Below are 19,961 nucleotides of genomic sequence, written 5' to 3' on the forward strand. Positions count from 1 at the left end.
TGACAAGCTGAAGACTGAGCACCTCAACATAACTTTGGGAATAGAACAAGAACTGTGGTCGACATTAAAAAAATAAAAAAAATCTAAATAATGAAAAAATATCATACATACGCCCGATGAGAATTTTTTGTGCAAATAGAAAATTGAATTTACCTTCTTAAAACTCACCACGAACGCTCAGAATGACTGATGCGATATTCGTGAGTGTAAGCTTATCACCTATAGACCAAGGATTTTTACCTTGCAGCTAGAGGCCATGAATTGACATATTTCTGGTAGACGTAGGAAATACCCATCAGTTGTCCATTCCGTCTGTGATATGTTAAGACATATTTATGGATTTCCTTACTGTAGAATTCGTTTCGAAGACAGATATTCGGACCCTCAACAACTTTTAAAATAATTCTTTCTACCATTAATTTTAAGTTCATGGAGTAAATGAAATTTCCGTTGGCTTATTTTTGTGAAAATCGAAAATTGTGTTTTCCTCATAGAGTTAACATAGGGACAGCCGCCATTTTGAATTTCAAGTGTCGGTAAAGAGTGGATAATTTGTTTTACTAGTACCAAATTTGCTCCGTGACCCCTGGGTTTTATACTTGATTGTAAAAAACTATGGTTTAAAGTTTCCTTGCGGAAAGTTTGGATAAAAATCGAACTATATTTCATGATTCCGAGCAATGTTTACTGTAACTGTTCCTGTCACATACATTCAAATATCCAAAACACATAATGTCCAAATAGGATGACGCTGTCCCCGTGAATTAAATTTAACGGAGAAAATAAGAAATAGACGCCACTATTGTTGAAGTATTCGTACATGCATTGCCTCGATGTCCTGATGTTCGAAGCAAACCTTAAGTCAAGAGTGTGTTATACCCGACCAAAAATCCGGATGTTTTCCAGTGGTGACGTCATTTTATCTTCGAGAGAACGTGAAGATTTCTGGAGGCGTCACCAAAGTTTGTAAACAGTGTCTTAGGTTTTAATTACAGGCTGTGTAGCGGTGTAATAAGTGTGCCAAGTGCAGACCACAGGAATGCATGTTTTGAGATTTGCGTTATTAGATTATTCCCAAGGACAGCTCATCGGCCTTGGAGAACATTGACCCTTGCACCGCTTTGAATGGCGCTGGCGGTCGGATCTGTGATACAAAGATTGCACCTAGTAGATAACGTTTGGAATTTGACAAGTCATGTGTAAGTCTCGGCGGACGAAAAAAGTCTTCAAAGGGCTTTTGTGAATCTGTGGACTCTCAATTTCTCGATGAATTCTACTCATTGTTTTCTAAATTGTCAAAGTGATATGTCAGCAAACACCACGCAGGAAACTGGAGAGAGAGAGAGAGAGAGAGAGAGAGAGAGAGAGAGAGATGAGAGAGAGAGAGAGAGAGAGAGAGAGAGAGAGAGAGAGAGAGAGAGAGAGAGAGAGAGAGAGATGCATATGAGTTTAGAGCCAACAGACCGAGAGACATACATACATACATACATACATACATACATACATACATACATTCATACATACATACATACATACATACATACATACATACATACATTCATGCATACATACAGCAGACAGACAGACAGACAGACAGACAGACAGATATGCGGAAAGTGGGCATGTTCAAGTAAGGTCTGAAACTTTGAGAAATACATGCTTAGGTGAAACCTACAGATAAGAGAGGTGGCAATGCAATGTGTGTCCCGTAGAACTGCATAGAGTTTTCTCTTATGGATGGCCTGATCTTGAGATGACTAAATAGTAGTGCAATTAGTGATGGTACAGTCAAAACGCCTGTTGTGAGCATGTTAGATGACATGGTGCGCAGATCTAGAGTGGAGATTTAGAAATGGATTAAGAAACGGATTTACAGGATTGTAATTGGAGAAATGACCCTTTCGAAATCCAAGCCCTCTGGCGGTTTCACCTCCTCCGAAGGACATTTTTATTTTGTTGAGATGTTTAGCTTCGATTTAAGAAGGTCGCGACGTTTACTCGAGCATTTATGAGCCGGAGGTATACATAACGTAGATTGAAAACAATTCAGGTCTTGTTATTTAGGGACCTACCTACTTCAAGGAAATCCAAAGGCGGAAGAAACGCCGTCAGTGAATGCAATGCTTATAAAATTCAGTTATTATATTTTTGAGTTAGTAGGGCGGTATTTTCCCTACAGAGGCTGGTATCCAAGGTCGCGCCGAATTATGTTTTAGGTCGCCGGGACAATGATTTACGTGCAGCTATCCTAAAAACTTAGGAAACAAAGTTCCGGCAGAGTCCACCAAAGAAGTTACCCATCAAAAAGTTCCGACCCAAGCTAATTTGACGGAAATGAATGTTTCTGGTCATCATTCAGAAACGGATGATGTGTTGTGTGGTATCTCGCAATTTTGTGAGTTAGATATTGTCTGAGGAAAATAAAGAATATCTCGGAAAGTCGCTGTTCGCAGTCTCCTGTCTTGGTGCTCGAATGAATTCCGCAGCGGTGCGCATATTTTGAAATGCTTTCAAAATGGCGTTCAAGGTATGGGTTGCCCAGTTTGAACTTCGGTGAACTTGCGATTCCACGCGGAGTTCAAACCAGGACGCGGTCAAGAGGTCGCGTCTTTGAAAAATTCACCTGCGACACTCGATTGTTTTGGTCTGTATGTGGGCTACACCTTTATGTATATAAAGGGAGGGTACAACGTCAGTATGACAAAATGATTTTTTCTTAAATATTATTGCGAAATTTATTTACTCCACTGTACGAAAGACAACGTCCGTTCCGAGTGGATGCGATTCGAAAAGTCGATTCCAGAGCTTGAGAGCAGGAGTCAAAGGTCAAATAAACATATCGTTTATCACAAACAGACACTAATCTACGTCAATGAAACTTAAGTGGCCAATAACGTCAAGAAAACCATGTTACTGGGTTGGAGATAGCACAGAGCGATGTCTGTACAGAGTTGACATACGCAGACGACTGCTCATAAATTCCTCGCCCTACAATTGGCGTAGAAGACTTTTGACGTGAGTTTTTTTCGTTCCGTCATCTCTTTGACAATCATTGGATGAATTGCGCCTTTTTAGCAAATCTGCCAAACTATTTATCCTCGTTAGGCAAGACTTGTAAAAAAGGGTGGAGTAAATGACACGGTGTTCACGGCGAGGGCACGGATGCTCAGAAAAAAAAGTGACCCTTCATGTATGGAGGACACGCTATCTATAGGAAATAAGGCTAACAAAACACGAATGATTGAAATAGTTACCTTTCGTGTTATATAGTAAGGTGGAACCGATGTTTTTAGAAAACCACAACAAGAAAAAAAAACGTAACACAAATTGCCCGGAAAACGATGAGGCAAGGTATTGAACACTCAGAGGGCACGTAAAGTCACCTGTGGTGTGAAGCGGTACAAAAGAGATTTTAATCGACCAAAATCTGTACATCCGTTAATAACTTCCCGCGTTGACAAAAGCAAGGCGGCTCACGGGTACTCGTCAGGTCCAAACACCAACAATGGTGAAAATCTGAGACAAAAGCCCCGCGGGTTGATATTATCGGATATTAATATCCAGGACGGAAAGTGTGAAACAAAGAAACCTTTTGACACCGGTTTGACGGGATTTGCTTTTCTGTGAGCATGGAGGTCCCGGCCATGCCTCGACCGAACCGTTGTACAGGGGGCAATGCCCGATATACAAACAGGTAATGAACTCCACGCATTGCGTCGTTGTTTTTCGACCGATAAACCGTTTGTTATGCAGATCACTACTGTTTTGAATACATGTAAATATTTTCCCAGGGGAGAACTCTCTTATTCCGACAGCAAACTGTGATACATTCCCACTTTAGTTACAAGAAAAACATTCCGTTTTTTTTCACCTGCGCGGTAAAAACCTTTAGGAAGTCGACAGAACTGAACCACCTCCGGAATCGAATACGTGCGAAACAAACCGACGCTCCACGACAACCCACAAAATAACGTGGTCCGATTCTTTCGAAATGTAAATACTGCAACGGAAGACACACTATACCTGGCGTTCTTTTTATCGCAAAGTTCAAAAGTTATGGGTACTTAACCTGTAAAGTAGCGTGTACAACGACCATAAAAGTAACGGTTTACGTGCAAATCCGAATTGTTCAAAAGAAAGCAAAATGACGTAACACCCTTCTTCAAGGGCCAATGCGATATACAAATTGCACGTCGACCCTGAATTGGTTTGACCCGGTCAAACGTTGCCTCGGTACCGATGTTGGCCTCCAAAGTGAATCTCATCTTGCTTGTCAAAGGATATCTCCGAGTAGTCACAAGAAACTGTCTAGGTTTATTTTGAACTGTCTCCCAGTGAAAATTTGTAATTTATGTTACTTCAATTGGCATATCGAAACCCTTTACATTATATATATATATATATATATATATATATATATATATATATATATATATATATATATATATATATATATATATATACATATATATATATGATTTCAATACCTACCTACCTATATACCTACCTACCTGCCTGCCTGCCTGCCTGCCTGCCTGCCTGCCTGCCTGCATGCATGCATGCATGCATGCATGCATACATACATACATACATACATACATACATACATACATACATACATACATACATACATACATACATACATACATACATACATACATACATACATACATACATACATACATACATACATACATACATACATACATACATACATACATACATACATACATAAAGTTAATATAAAAGGAGTCGATAGATGGCATTTTGTTTCAGAAAACAAAGAAACACTATTTGTTCTTGGTATTCTTCCTAACGTACAAGGCTGGAAATGCAAAATATTGGCCACACAAACGCCACGCAATGTATCATACTATTTCGGTGCAGGCGAATGGATTTTAGTTTGGCGCCAAAATATAGTTGTTAACGATAGCACTGCACATTATACACACCCAGGCCGTGTTGACAAGCTGAAGACTGGGCATGTTAAACATGATATTGGGTGGAACAGGAAACTGTGTTTCACGGATTGTAAAATTAATGGAAAATAAATTTCAACTAAAAACTATCACTGCATGTGACATAAAATTTGATGCACTCCCAGGACAAAAAGTGGCTTTCATTTAATTTATGCACACTTGTAGTGTTACTCTGTTTTTTTTTCACAGGTTTCAGTCTGTAAACTTTTCACCGCCTTTTTTTGCTGGGTTTCTCAACGAAGTTCAGTGACCACCTTTGGCAACACCTCATCGAGCTTCTCGCGATATCCTAATATTATTGTCCTCCCCCATCGTCTTGTGGACCCTTTCATTCTGATTAGAAGCAGTATTAAGATTTCTCTGATCTCGCCCCTGTTTGATATCGCTAAGCGTTTCCTGCAACCCCCCCCCCCCCGTCCCCCGGTCCTGTAGGCGGAGCACTTCCGGGGTAGTACAACGTATACAAATCGCGCCAACCGTCTGCTTTCGGGGAAAGCTCATGAATTTTTAATCAATCAAGTTGGCGATAAATTCTCTCACGCAAGAATATGGGGCACTGACGCAGATTTACGATAAGAGGGGAAAACACTCAATCCGCTTTACGTCCACTCCGAACGTATAAAAGTGGATCCCAGACTGCCTCGCCGGGAGTCCGACCTAGCTAACCGATCAAGCGAGACCACTCTCTGCCAAGACGTGACTGCAGCTACCTATATCTTGACTAGCAGATACAACAAGTGGAGATAGTTTCTGGAGTCTTGCATATTGCCGGGAAACGGGGTGATATATCAGACGGACTTTGAAGAAATCCTGCTGAATCTTACAGCCGGCGTTTGAGAGAGTCGATTTTCGTCACTGCACGCAGGTGGGTTTTTTGATATTGATTCGGAATTTTTTCGTTCGTGTTGTGCGGAAATTTGTAAATTGAAATTGGTCCCGTCTGAGACTTATGTGCACGCCTCGTTTGAGACACATAAAGAAGACAAGCGATCAACAATCGATTGTGTTCCGTTTTTATTTCGATTTAACGACCGACTTGACCGCTATGCTACGGTTTATCAACCTCAGCGTTTAATTTGAAATCTTGAAATAGGCTACAGTCACCTTTCTCAATAAAAAAGAAAACACGTTTTGCTTGCTAAAGCATGTACAGGAAAAAAAACGAAAATCGAATTAACTTTATTGTCAAAAAGCCGTTGAACTTATTATCCTTAAAAAGCCCCGCGGGAAATTCTACCGCCCTGACGACAGGCTATCCGGTCTGTTCAAGTTGTCTCCTCGTGTTGGCTTATTTTCGATTTTAAAATTCTCATCACGTCGGAGAAAGAGTAACCACTGAGGGACTTTCAGCATTTCCTTTGAATATTCACTGTTAGAAAAGAATTACGCCGAGAAATAAAATGAAAGGAGGACGGGAAATTGCGCTTAACAATATTACACTCGCCATTCATCCCACTTGCGGCAGATCCGCTGTTACCAAGCTCAATACGGTTTTGCTATTGGTAAAAACACGGCTCAATAAACAATACAAGGACACGATGTACGAGTATGTGTCGATATTATTTGCTCGAATTGCTCTTACTAAAAGCGCTAAAGTAATCAAGGGCCTTCTCACGCCCTCCTTAAATTGGATAATAGCGAGACGTCTTTGGATGTGAATTGACTTCGTGAAACTAACGGTTGAGACGAGCTCTAGCTGTTTTTCGGATTTGCAGCTTGCGTGTTCTGTTCAGAGCCCTGCTGTTCAGGCTGTTCCCCGGGCATGTGAAATATAGAAAGCACGACTGTCATTCAGATGTTCAGATATTTCGACAGAATTTTTTGATTCTGTCCTGGTCACGAAGAAGGGCTTACACAATAAAGTCGGTTCTACCTGGGGACGTTATATTGCATAAGGGTTGTTTGAACGACAAACACTCTGGGCAGCCGCCAAATGCAGTTTATTTGCTCAGAGATAAAGATATCCAACATCCAGGGGACATTCTCAACGAATTTTAGGCAACCCGGGAGCATGCCCGCACATACTTTGTGCTGACCCTGTCTAAATAACCAATCAACCGAAAATTTGAAAATGCGTCGACATAGCTTGTTCATTTCTTTTATGCAGATCAGTATTCCAGGTGTACGATAACGTCCATGCTTCAGGTGAATTATCCAGAAATTTCAGTTTCCCTTGAATGCCAAACAGAGACTGGCAAATGAAGAAGCGGGCGATTTAGCCTGAAGAGCTCGTCTTAGCTCAAGCTGTCTAAACAGCGCTAGATTATATAGACACAAGACCCATTCGATCACAACCGCGTAGACAGCCATCTCTACCAGACATTTCAGCTGAACGGAAGACACAATACAGAGCTGTAAAGATAGCAAAGGCCTGTTTCTTCTCAATTTCGTGTTTAAGAGCGTCATCTGCTCAAACCAATAGTAGGCTTTTCACTGTAATCGTGGGAGCCTGCAGCTTTTGCAGCGATAGATTTTTCAGATGCAGTGTTCCATTTACAGTGTTATCAGAGTCTATCTCCGAAACTTTCTGTCTTTGTAATATTTTATAGCAACGGAGTACCATGGATTAATTTGCAAGAGTGTTAGAATTAAATATTTTACAGGAGCCGTGGCCGTCTCAGTAGGAGAGCACGTTCGCAAAATTGACGAAAACGAGGCGGAAGGGAGAGGGCAGAGCATTGACGTTGACAGACATGCCAACTGACTTACAAACATATACAGGAGGAACGCGCGTCCGAGGAGCGCCACTCTTGAATTTTCGAACTGAAATATTTTGCGCTAAAATTTCTAGCAATACACTGCAACAGGTGTCAGATGCTCTTGAGTATTTCATAGACTTAGTCGACCATGTGCGACGTTTGGCTTTCTGTGTCGAACTAATACCTGTGCCAATATTGATATCGAAACAAAGATACCCAGTCCAACTTTTACATCAAGACTTAACTTTTGACACAAACGTAATCACAAGTGTTTTTCAGGTGGACAGGCAGGCATATCACCCATGACGCGTGTAGTGACGTGAGTCTGGTTGCATTTGGTAAGACGGCTCAAGACACATCAACGCGATGCCTCGCTCATTTTGCCGTTTGTATTGTTTCTGGGTTATAGGTCAAAGACAATGCAGAGGACCAGACTATACACGCACATTCTGCTACTGTACTGCGCCGTTGTCATGGTAACCGGATGCACGAGGTTTAACGTGGGAGCCAAGGGAGAAGAATTCGATCCCATCTACACGAAGGGACTTGGGACGCAAGACTTGCCCACGGCCGAAGAACAGACAGAGAGCGATGAAAAAATGCCCGTAAACATTGACGTCCTGAGCCAAATATGGGAGGATGACGATAATTACAGGTGAGTCACGTTTTTGGATGGAGAAATTCTCACCTGCGGGTAATTACCAAATGCTTGAAAATCGCCAAGATTTGCGATGATTTTCAGTCGTCATGTTCCGGCATTGCAATTTCAAAGTTTTCTATATGCATGCTTGTGTTGGTATTTGCTCGGTTATTACCTCGCGACACGACAACTGTCATGATCCTTAGTGTTTCTGTAGACAGAGATATTTCCTGTTGTTTGCTCCCTTTTATCCCATACCTTATAACATGTTTCGAAGATTACCAATGGAATGTAGTCCCCGGACGTTATCTTGGCATTACGAATCGACGGATTTGAACACCATGCGGGCTTTCAGCAGATAACATGCAGGATAAAAAGTTCAGCACCCCGTAAAACCAACAAAAATGTTATTTGTACTCCTGCAAGCGGGCATGCAACTTGTATCATGTTTCGGACGGCACAATAGCATATCAAACATCTTGTCATGTGCATAGGGGCGGATGAAATGATGGATTCGTACCTGGCGGTAACGGTGTAACGACCGCTTGCGTTTCAAAACCTGCATGGTCACGTCATGAAGTTTCAAATTTGAGAGATGACAAAAGTTATCTCTGAGTCAGTTATAGCACAGAGAAACATCTATCTTTCTCTATGGTTATAGATACAATGCACGGATTCGAAAGAAATGGAAAGAAGTAGACGAAAAATTGTTACGGCTGACTTTTTGTACAGTCATGCGCTGACGAGATTCTGTTTTCAGTTTTTACTTTCTTTCATTTTCTTTAGTTTTATTCGCATTTTTTTTATTTTCGTGGTCATGTTATCCCCTGTCTTTTCATTTCGACAATTACAGCAATATGCCTTTTTTCTTCACAGGCTGCGTAAAGCTTCATTTTCTCTTACAGCATTCTTAGGGTATGATCATGGTAACCAAATACATTAGGTATATCAATTTTCGTGACTCGGTACAACAGTACTTTTGATGAAGATATTTTTAATCGTTTAGGTTGTGTGTAAGACCTAAATGATATGGCTAGGATTTTGTTAAATGGCGATGAACGGGTCTTTGATTTCATTTTCATTGTTTCTAATTGTTCTCCGTTATTGAAACACAAATTATTATCCCTTACAAAAAATGCATTGCCATTTTGTTTTTGACAAGTGATTTATAATTCAGAATTAACGATATCATTATACACATACAGGCTGTGTTCATAGACACTACTGTGTATGCTGTATTGAACAGTTGAAAGCTGGGCATTTCGATATGATATTGGGAGGAGAACAAGAAACTACTGCAAGCAGAACATAAACTGGTGGAAAATACATAAAAAAATTCATAGTTAATGGAGCATCACGTGATGTATAGGATAACAAAGTATAGACCTTTAGGCCGTATCTCAATTTTGTGTTTGCATTGTATTACAGGCAAAGGAGACAGATACCCCAACTGCAGAACGCAAATTCGCAGAGAGGTCACCTGCAGATCTTCAGGAAGACCGATTCAAATTCGGACGGATTCATCACGTCGGATGAATACCGCGAGAACAACCCGACAATGACCGAGGACGATACGAGGATCGTGATGGAAGTGTACGACAAAAATGGCGACAAGAGAGTCTCTCAGTCAGAGTTTCTTAACGAAGGCAATGCTGGTGAGTTTTATAATTTTCAATGAACTCCCTCGGATTGTTTTCTGAACGGAGAGTTACATCTCCAAGTCATTTGACACTTGGTATCAATATTACATCGATATAGAAATCATCCCTGAAAGTATGATTTTGAAGGAAGAGTACTAGTTCACAAACATTTCCAGGAAAGGCGGGGAGATCAAAAAATGAAATCAAAATTGGGTGGCCAAAGATTTATTTTAGAGGCGTTGTTTGGTTGAAAAGTTCTCACTGTAAATGAACAATAGTCAGCAAAGAATTGAGGAGACAGGCGAATTATGTACCAAAACAATTTAGAATTTTACAGAAACTCACGCGATTCGTTACATTATGATTATAACTGTGGTGATAGGAAAAAGTTGACTAGATTTTAGTCTTCATTCGATGACAATTTTAATCGCATGAGTAATTTCCAACTGTATTTGACTTTCAAACTGTGTTAGATGTTAATGGGAAACATCATATAAACAGTGTTTGTGGGATTGTATCGCAAGGCATTGGCGCCTTTGTAAATTCTATTGAAAACATTTCATGGTTCTAAAGTAGTATCATGGGAGCATCCTATTCATGGCACTTCCATGCAAGTCGGACCTAAAATATTTATCCCTTCAGCTTTAGTAGAGAATGGCATGCGATATTCTTGATTAAATTTTATATAGGGATATTTTACTTTCTATTTGCGTATAATATATACCACAAATAGCTATGTAAACTAAAACCAAATCATTCAAAATTATTGGCCATAGGGAAGACGCTGCACCTGCGTAGTTGAAAAAAGTGTCAACACACACCTGCCTTTTTCATTGTAAAACTGCATGGCATTAAGGAAATTGCACGAACTATATTGCAGCAAAGATTGGAACTTAGTCTTCTGAAACCTTGCAAAATTACACTTTGCATAATGTTCTTGATTTTGATAATGTTTTGAAGGAAAAATTGATATTAACGAGTTCATCGGAATGACTCCGAGTAGCTTAACATGAGATACTTTTACCCCATCCCTTTTCGGGAGTGTTTGTGAATTTGTGAATGATTGTGAATATTTCCCGCAAAAAGGAAAGTTGACAAAATTATTAATATCTGTATAAAGGTTAAAGAAACATGCATACGATAAGAATCCCTTCAAATTCTTTTACAAGACCTTGATAATAAATTTAAGCCAACCTTCGCAATATTGCCTATATCTTCGGAGTGTACCTTTACATATTAGATCTTATCCTTTGCAGTATTTTCTGCAGGTGGTATTTTTAAATATTTGGCTTTAAACGTACGGCTTCTTAAGATGTTGCTGAAATCGCATTTTTTACTTTCAATGGCTTAATCTGGCTTTCCTATCAGCTTCATCCATCTTTCCCCCTTTTATTTCTTTCCTGGCTCATTTCCCCTCTTTTTGCTCGTAAAAATTAGTGTAGGCTGGCTATTTTCTCTGCCCTATTGTCTGTCTGTCTGACTGTCTGTCTATCCATGTGACATTCTACCCTGACTATAAGCCATTGTCGGTTTCCGATATTTTTCCATCGTTGTCTCGTTTCTCGTCTCCTTCAAGTTTCTGTTCCTCTCAGTGTCTGTTTCTGTATCTATCTATCTATCTATCTATCTATCTATCTATCTATCTATCTATCTATCTATCTATCTATCTATCTATCTATCTATCTATCTATCTATCTATCTGTCGTCTGTCAGTCTATCAGTCTGTCTGTATCTGTCTGTCTCTGTTTGTCTCTCAGAGACTATGGAAGCGACGTAATATTTCTTGCGCCATGCAATCAGTCTATTTTTGCAGTAAAGCGCTGCTACGGAAAACGTGCATCATGCTAATTATCGTCCTATTCTTTCTCTCTCTGCAAACTCCTTGTGGCAAATCGCTTCCTGAAACCAAAACGCTGTGTCTCTTGCCGGTTGCCTGCCTCGCTATACATCGGCTTCGATCGGACCACATCGGATACCGCCTTGCTGCTTTTCACAACTAAGGTTTTTTTGGTCAATTCGAAGTGTCCCACTCGGTCGGCTGTGACGTCATGGCTCTGCACCAGTGTGGTGTTTCTTTCATCAAGGCGGTCAGGTTGACCAACGACAACAGTGAAGGTGTATGCCTTGCTCTACAGGTGAGACACATTTCCAGTTTATTCACTCATTTTTTAAAAAAAATAAAATAAAATAAAATGAAACAGAGTTCAGCCGCGACCAATGACAATAAACTATCATACATGAAGCGTTGTGTGTGAAACGGCAGTTTCATCTTACTTCAGGGAGAAGGAAAATAAAGTGAACAAGGTCTTCTTTATCAGAAGAATAATTTTAAAATGTTATATCAAGAGTTACGGCTTCTGTCCCTACAATACCACAGAGAAACATAGACTGTCTATGTTCCTCTGTGACAATAAGCTTACGTATCGAAGGTGATCAAGCCTTTTACGTGTGTAACTGTGCGTGAAAGTGTCTGAAAACCATTAAACGTGAGACATATTGTACATGTCAACAATAAAGGAAGCGCTATGCTTGGTGTATACTTTCCAACAACAAGTTTTATTCTCATTTATCTTTTTATTTGCTAACTTCTATTTTGACAGGTCTATGTAGACTGTGTCTCGCGGAATCTCATCACCCACGTCTGTGAAAGCGAGAGTTTCACGCTAGCCGTTCTGGACGTCGTGACGTCATTCAAGGCAGAACACGTTTGCTCCAGTGTCGATTCGGCAGGTTTACAGACACTGATCAATTCTGAACTCCGATTACGACAAAGGCGAGAAGGTAAACGTGAACAACTCCTAAACTCATTGAAATTAGAAGTTTTTGGAGTTTCATCGTCTTCCTTGATCGAAAAATGGAGTTTAGTAGTAATAAACTCAACAGAGTTATTGAAGTTGCTCAGTCACTTATTTATTTATTCATTTATTTATTCATATTTATACTGGTTAGTTCCCTCAGTAAAAATTGTACTGATTGGTAGGGTGGACCAGTGTGAATAAAATAAAATATTATAATACATAAAAACTCAAGCTAGAACAATTAAAATCACATGGCAAACCAAAACACGATACATGCACAATAAAATCAGCACTATCAATAAACTACACAAAATTCACATAGGAGGATGTTTAAATTGCCGTAAAGAGGTGATACCGTTAAAAACAGACTGTTGAAATTTTCAATAGTATGATAAATGAAGGAATTATATGATGTTGTTGTTCTGAAAGAGGATAGCGTAAATCTATGATAATTTCTAGTCTGATGATGATGTTTTGACTTACGACTTTTGGAAATGGTGTCAACATCACAAATTATGATTGGTACGCTTTTCTCCATTACATTTTCAATGTTTGTCAAAAAAGGGTAAGCGACAATTCTGTGCCTAACTCTATCGCATTCCATTTCCGTTTCACAGCTGCCCTGCAACACGGTCAAGGAGACGGTTCCTGCGGCAGGGCGGCCATCATGAGCTGTGACATCACTTTCGTCCACACGCTGAGACAGGGCGGAGATCCGTGCAAGAGTCTCCTATCTTACAAGCGGTGCGTGAACAAAGGTACCCGGATGTGCCGCGACCCCATTTCCTCGACCCTTCGCGACGGAATCAAACAGGTGACCAGATCGTACAGAAAGGCAGGACTTTGTGACTGACAATAATATTACAGTCGTATATACTTTTAATATTTGATGAGATTACATTTTAGTCGAAGAAATTTTTTTAAATTCGGAAAAATCATATATAGAAATCCTTCTTTTCAAACTATTGTGTCTACCTCAGAACTTATTTTTTCCCGTGTAAATGATTAACTTATTGTTAAGTTTTGATGCAGTTTCTTGTAAATGTCTCCGAGTTTATTTATTTTTATGAAGGTATACTATGATGAAGAAATACTGATTGAAATATCTGCACTGCCGCCCGCTGTATAAGCTAAATTTCCTTTGTGTTTTGTTCTGAAAGAAATTTCTACTTTGCAAATAAAGACCGATATAGTCTTAAGCTTGTGTCTCAAAAGTTACAGTGATTTGAGGTGTGTACACAGACGTCTATTGTGGTGTTAAAACTACCTACAAATTACAGGTGTGTGTGTGTGTGTGCATGGAAGGTGCGATTTCACAAACCAATTACATGACACTTCAATCGATATTCAAAATGGCCGCCATACCCTGCGTGAACTCTATAGGGAAAAATAAATTTTCGATTTTCACAAAAGCATGACTGTGAATGTTTAAAATTTGATCTAGGGACTTTAGAGTAGCAGACCAGAAAAGAATCAAATATTTTATTGTCCTAAAGACTATCCCTGAGGCGCATTCTACCATAATCAAGCCGTTTTACGATCAATGCATTTTCGTCGCCAACATTGTAGAAAACATGGAGGACAGTGCATGCATGAAACTCAAAGTCTTGGCTCATTCAAAGTTAGTAAACTCAAGCTATAGACCAGGAAAAAAAACCTTTTATGTCTAGGGAAATATTAATCATCGTCACAAACATTCAGTTTAAAGACCCTTGTTCTAGAAATGGTAATAGACGCATCGGTTTTAGAAAGAACAGCGTCAAAGCTTTCCAGAATACTAGGACGTTAACAGTATAATGTTCTTGCTTACTTGATCTACAAAGGAATAAGGTACCCCTTTCATTACTCATTGTTAAAGTAAATACATATAGAAGGTAATTCGATAAAACCGGATCCAAATATATTCAAATATGACATTATTATAGCAATAGCATAAAAAACACTCGTCAGTGTAGTAGAGTTGTCGTACATAGGACTGCGATCGAATCTCACGTACTTGGATTTTTCCAAGTACCTTAAGCTTTGAAGCTGAGCCCCCTCGGAAGTTAGGGACAGAGCTGACATTTTAAAGATAGCCACTGTTAATGTGCGGAGAGAGAGAGAGAGAGAGAGAGAGAGAGAGAGAGAGAGAGAGAGAGAGAGAGAGAGAGAGAGAGAGAGAGAGAGAGAGAGAGAGAAGAGAGAGAGAGAGAGAGAGAGAGAGAGAGAGAGAGAGAGAGAGGCCGACCGGCGGCTAGAGACAGCGCAATACTTTCAGTAAAAAGAGACGAAGATAAGCTGTCGGAGATATGGACACGTGATTCGCTGAGTCTGGGGAGTGAAAACACACAACGAAGTAATTTCCACCTATATCTGAGTATCTTTACCTTTTTCTCTGCGTTCACGTTTCACGAATGACCACAACGATCACATACACAGAAGTCTCAGAAGTGAACGGGTAGACGATTTTCAATTTCCGATGACTTGCGGGAAAGCCAGGAAAATTTAGCCAGATCATACAGAGTTGAAGTCTCGAGTTGAAGAAAACGTTAATTAACACGTCTGTATTTGTTCAACGTCGGTTCATTTTGAAAATGTTGAACTGTGAAAGTAGGCCATGGGCGACCACCCTGCTTTTCTTCTGCTTAGTATTCCGCAATTCGTGTCGGTGCGGAAGAAATGTAAGCTTACGTCGATTTTATGAATACAAACAGTCTGAACCGTCAACTGTGGTAGCACAGGTCGGAACCAAGTCAGACATCTTCAGCCAAAACAACTTAAGAGATTAAGGTTCGAGACACCGCGATTCTTAATTTCCCCGTCGGGCCTGTTTTTGTGGTTTATTATAATTTGCAGAGAAATTTCGATTCAGCATCAGACTATTTGCGGAGTCTCAAGGGCAACATTAGCACGTTAACAATTCTCGATGGGCGAGGCAAATATTACACCGGCAACGATTGAATTCGGAGAGGCTTTTTTATCCACGGCAAAATTTCATTCTTTGAAGATATGTTCTTTATTTGGCGGAAATACTATGGCGATTTTCAGCTTCGCCTTATCGAAAGATGACGCAGGAACGAAAAAAATTCTCACGGAGTTGGAGTCTTCGGACAAAATAGGCGGGAACAAAAATCTCATATAATCTCGTCTATTCATTAAAGATAGATTGACATGATCGTAATCTGATTCTCGGAAGGTAATTTGTTGTCTTCTGTCAAAAGTATTCCAGAAGTCGTTTGAATCAATCAGATTAACGTAATCACGCTACCTTGGCACCCAAGGACAGCAATTTGCTTCGTTGTTTTGAAGCTGAAAATTTACTTACCCATACATGGCATCTATCAATAGTTACCATGGTTGTTCGGTCAGTTGAGGTAACCGTGTTTCTGACTCTAAATTGTTATCACAGCGTTGTATGAACGGTGAATGCCAAGCGACACTTAAAGGGAAGTGGTCGTCGGAACTGCGCAGGTGCAACTTTCTGTTTACAAACAATGCATTTCATGTGCTATATACAGATACATCATGTCAAAATAGCTGCAACATTTAAATTTTACGATGTACATTAAGACAAACATGTTTTAACTTTCATCAATCGCGGACGTAGCTTGGATACAGTGTTTATATCGGTTGTAGGGGTCCCTAGCGACCTTTGAGCGCTGTTCCGACGACCACTGCCCTTTAAGACAGAAACAGTCCTCTTTACCTCTGATAATCATCAGAATTAATGAATTAAAAAATGCCTTTTTCCCTAAAAAATTAACACCCTCATAAAGCGTCTTTGAAGACTTCTACTAGTCACTGACGATCGTTAGATACCGTGCTAGCACGCCTTCTCCTGGAAATGTCCGTTTCTTTGTACCAAGACGCTTGCAACAGCACATTCATCGGCGATCTTGCATAACCCAGGTGGACGAAGGGGTTGTACACTGATTTCAGAATGGCCGACGAAATTGCCGTCAGACGACTCGGAAGTATCATTGTGCAGTGGCCACGATTGCGGAATCGTTGTCACCAAGTTCTGTTTCCATACAATGCCGTTATGGGTACCCATTACCGCAATGTGGCTTCCTTGGGATAGATAGATAGATGAATAAATAATAAACAAACAATCAAACAAATACTTGTATCGATTCGTCCTAGCCTCCCTGTATGATTCCAATTCTTCATTGTTTTTATTAAAAATACAATAACGAAAAATTGTCTAAGTTTTGGAACATGACAATACTTGGCTCAAATTTCGTTATGCAAAAAATTGCTTTTTTTATAGGTCCCCGATAGCAATGAAGCAGATGGGCCCTCTATCTATTAATCGGTTCAGTACGGGCCCATTGTTCTACAGTTGAGGTCAGAATGGCGACAGTTAACCTTGCATGCAATTCTGCAAAGTTCTCCTGATATTTATGCCGTCTATATACAGAGCATACGCAGTTCTCGGTCGCTGAGAGTCTATGTATGTCTATCAGGCTGAATCCAGGCCGTTCAATTGATCTTCGTAAAGACGTTTTTAACTTGACGTGACAAACACTTCATTATCATTGGCAGGTCTTGCGGCTTGATGTCATAATTTAATAAACTTGAAGCTTGGCCATTTTTACGCGGTCATGTGGTTAAAAGATTCCATAGCGGTCCGTAACGCTGTTATCGGCAATATTACGTAGAAAATCCTTGCCCGACGCAGCACACCTGGTCTGCACCGTGACCACATGCATGTTAAAACACTTGGCGTGTCCTAATTCTTCAGAAATAGCTATATAAAGAAATTAATCAACAGTTTACACTCTGTCCCAGCATTTAGAGAGAACCTAAAGCTGGCAAAACATGTCAAAGGAAATTATTCCGCTACAGATGGTTAATCACATTTACTGATTCAAGGAATTGAGAATAATGCAATCGCGAGAACTCGTCTGTATTGCGCTTCCTACAAATTGTCGAATCAACAAATGGCAAAAATGTGTGTATGTTTGAGATATACCGGTGTCTATCGACTTCTAAGTTGCGTTGGCACATCGTGACCTTAGAGGAAAATCCAGATCACGATGTTATTTTAGTGAATGGAATTGAATCTTTTGAGAAGCTGGTCAGTGATGGAACAATAAAGCATGCGGAGAATTACTCGTGACTAATTTTACACCTTTAGTTGCTCACATGACCGGAAAATGTGGAATAAAAAAGATAAAAGGGACAAAAAAAATATGAATGCATGACCAAATTGAACTCCGGACAATTTATTGTATGTATTGTATATAGCATTCTGATCCGTTGTCAATGTGTAACAGTGGTCCATCGCTCTTTGGGAATCCTTGTCGACCACTGGTATTCGTCAATCGGCCATCTCTTGTTACACTGCGTAGTTCGTGCTAAAGAACTACATTTCAAAACCTCAAAACGGAAAAAAAGTAATCACAGAAATCGCGAACATGGTGTGCTACTTATCTCCCTTGGATTTTAGCCGCAAAGGTCTTTCCTCTTCTCCAGAGTCTTTCGCATATCTGAACATGAACCACTGGGCCTTGGGACAGGTGGTAAGAAATCTGACATGTAATTTGTTTTTCGCGTGACAAATTTTGACAAATTAATTCCGACGGACTTTGCTCAGCATGCACGTGCATGAAACAGCGCCCCCAGTGAACTCACACGGCGCATATTGTTTCATTCGTCTATAATTATTGTAGACCTAGGATTTAAAGCATGTTATAAAAGCACAACCCATTGTGATACGTATACCTCCTTGTCATGCCAAGGGAGTTTCAGATTGTTATTGTTGTTGAGCAAACAAACAAGCTGCGAAAATTTGTAAGGAATGGGGCTTGAGGTAATTGAAATTTGAAACACGTTCGTGCTTAAACTGATATTAAGAAATAAAAGTGCAAACGACTTCGGGACGAGACCCTATTTTCCTCTGTACCGATGGCTTGATGTGTCACCGGTGTACATGAGTAACTTTTGGTAACCTCCATTTCGAGACAAAGGTCTGCTGGCTCCTATCTCTCTCCATGTTATTTTACCCACACTGCCCTGTGCACAAAAATTCGTAGACGGGCACTAAGCCACCCGAAGCCGTGGTAGTTTTCATGGGGCATCTCTACTATTTGATGAGTTTCACGAACCGCGGCGACTCTTGCTCCCACACCAACTTTGTGAAACAGCGCCACCAGTGAACTCACACAATGTACTGGGATCCTCTTGGACAATTCAAAACTCTGATATTTGCTTCGTACAAGATATCACGAATATGATTTTCCATTTGTATAATCGTTTGTTCCTAGATAGATCCGAAAGAATCGAACCGGAGTTCTAGGTCATGGTTACCTTGGTGTCTTCAGTCCGGTGAAGAGCGATGTCATCATTATCTATGATGTCCTTCGATGATTCACGGTCAAATGTCATAAGGAGCATTTCTACCGAACGATGGAGAATGGCAACCAAACACATAGAGGAGATCCAAGAACTGGATCACTGCAGCTAGATCTCGGATAAACGTCGGCAAAGTGTGCGCATGTATAGTACCGTAGGTATAGAAGAGGAGAGGAGAGCTTCAATTACCTCCATGGTGTGGGTTTTAACGAGTCAAATTTTTAGACCACTTCCATTTATTTGATATCTTGAAAAAAACTTTTAATGATTTGCTGTTTTTATTCTATAAAACAAAATACATTTGCTCATTCTACTCCTTAGAGTATATTGAGATAAAAATACGAACTTTAAAAACACAACGCACTGTGTACATGCGATTAGAATTCAGTTGTCAATGACAGAACATTGACATGTAAGCTTACACACTATGTCGACAAGTTCAACAACTGTCGTTGCGATATTGAGACATGATTTTATGAGTAGGCGTAGAACGAGAAACTTTATGTTACGAATCGAACAAAAATACTGCATCAACAGTCACAGGTAAAAATAGAGCATAGGCTAACTGTTACAATTAGGCCCTACTATGTAGAAGTCTGTTCACATGGACTGATTGAAAGTTCTCTGAGTTGACATCCCTGGACAAAAAACAGGGGCAGCCAATGAAACTGCAAAAAAGGTGTTCGCAAGAGGTTTGGTATTGGGAGGGCGTGTATTTTGTCAGTGGGCGGGGAAGAGGTTTCTTCTATGAACACGATTGGAACTAATTTTGGATAATTGGATCTTCATATTTTTTAAATTTCTAAAAAGTATTCGGTGCCCTATAGCTGAATGTTGCAATATTACAAATTACTCATAAAAGCAAGTGT

At 40.0% G+C, this 19,961-nt stretch overlaps 1 protein-coding gene across 1 annotated transcript; it reads left to right on the forward strand.

Moving 5' to 3' along the window:
* The first annotated feature begins 5,625 nt into the window (after nucleotides 1-5,625).
* LOC139147845 (uncharacterized) lies at nucleotides 5,626-13,955 on the forward strand. The gene is made up of 6 exons (XM_070719059.1): nucleotides 5,626-5,844; nucleotides 8,088-8,333; nucleotides 9,747-9,973; nucleotides 11,960-12,093; nucleotides 12,559-12,739; nucleotides 13,374-13,955. The coding sequence occupies exons 2-6, from the start codon at nucleotides 8,098-8,100 to the stop codon at nucleotides 13,607-13,609; spliced, it is 1,014 nt and encodes a 337-aa protein (XP_070575160.1). The 5' UTR covers nucleotides 5,626-5,844; nucleotides 8,088-8,097; the 3' UTR covers nucleotides 13,610-13,955.
* Nucleotides 13,956-19,961: the final 6,006 nt, after the last annotated feature.

This window comes from Ptychodera flava, chromosome 13, assembly GCF_041260155.1.
Source record: "Ptychodera flava strain L36383 chromosome 13, AS_Pfla_20210202, whole genome shotgun sequence".
Taxonomy (NCBI): domain Eukaryota; kingdom Metazoa; phylum Hemichordata; class Enteropneusta; family Ptychoderidae; genus Ptychodera; species Ptychodera flava.

Bases quoted from the DNA above. Each gene is read 5' to 3' on its own strand.
- LOC139147845 (XM_070719059.1), top strand. From the start codon at position 8,098: ATGCAGAGGACCAGACTATACACGCACATTCTGCTACTGTACTGCGCC. The intron at 8,334-9,746 runs GTGAGTCACGTT...ATTGTATTACAG, and splicing joins GAGGATGACGATAATTACAG to GCAAAGGAGACAGATACCCC. The intron at 9,974-11,959 runs GTGAGTTTTATA...TTCACAACTAAG, and splicing joins TCTTAACGAAGGCAATGCTG to GTTTTTTTGGTCAATTCGAA.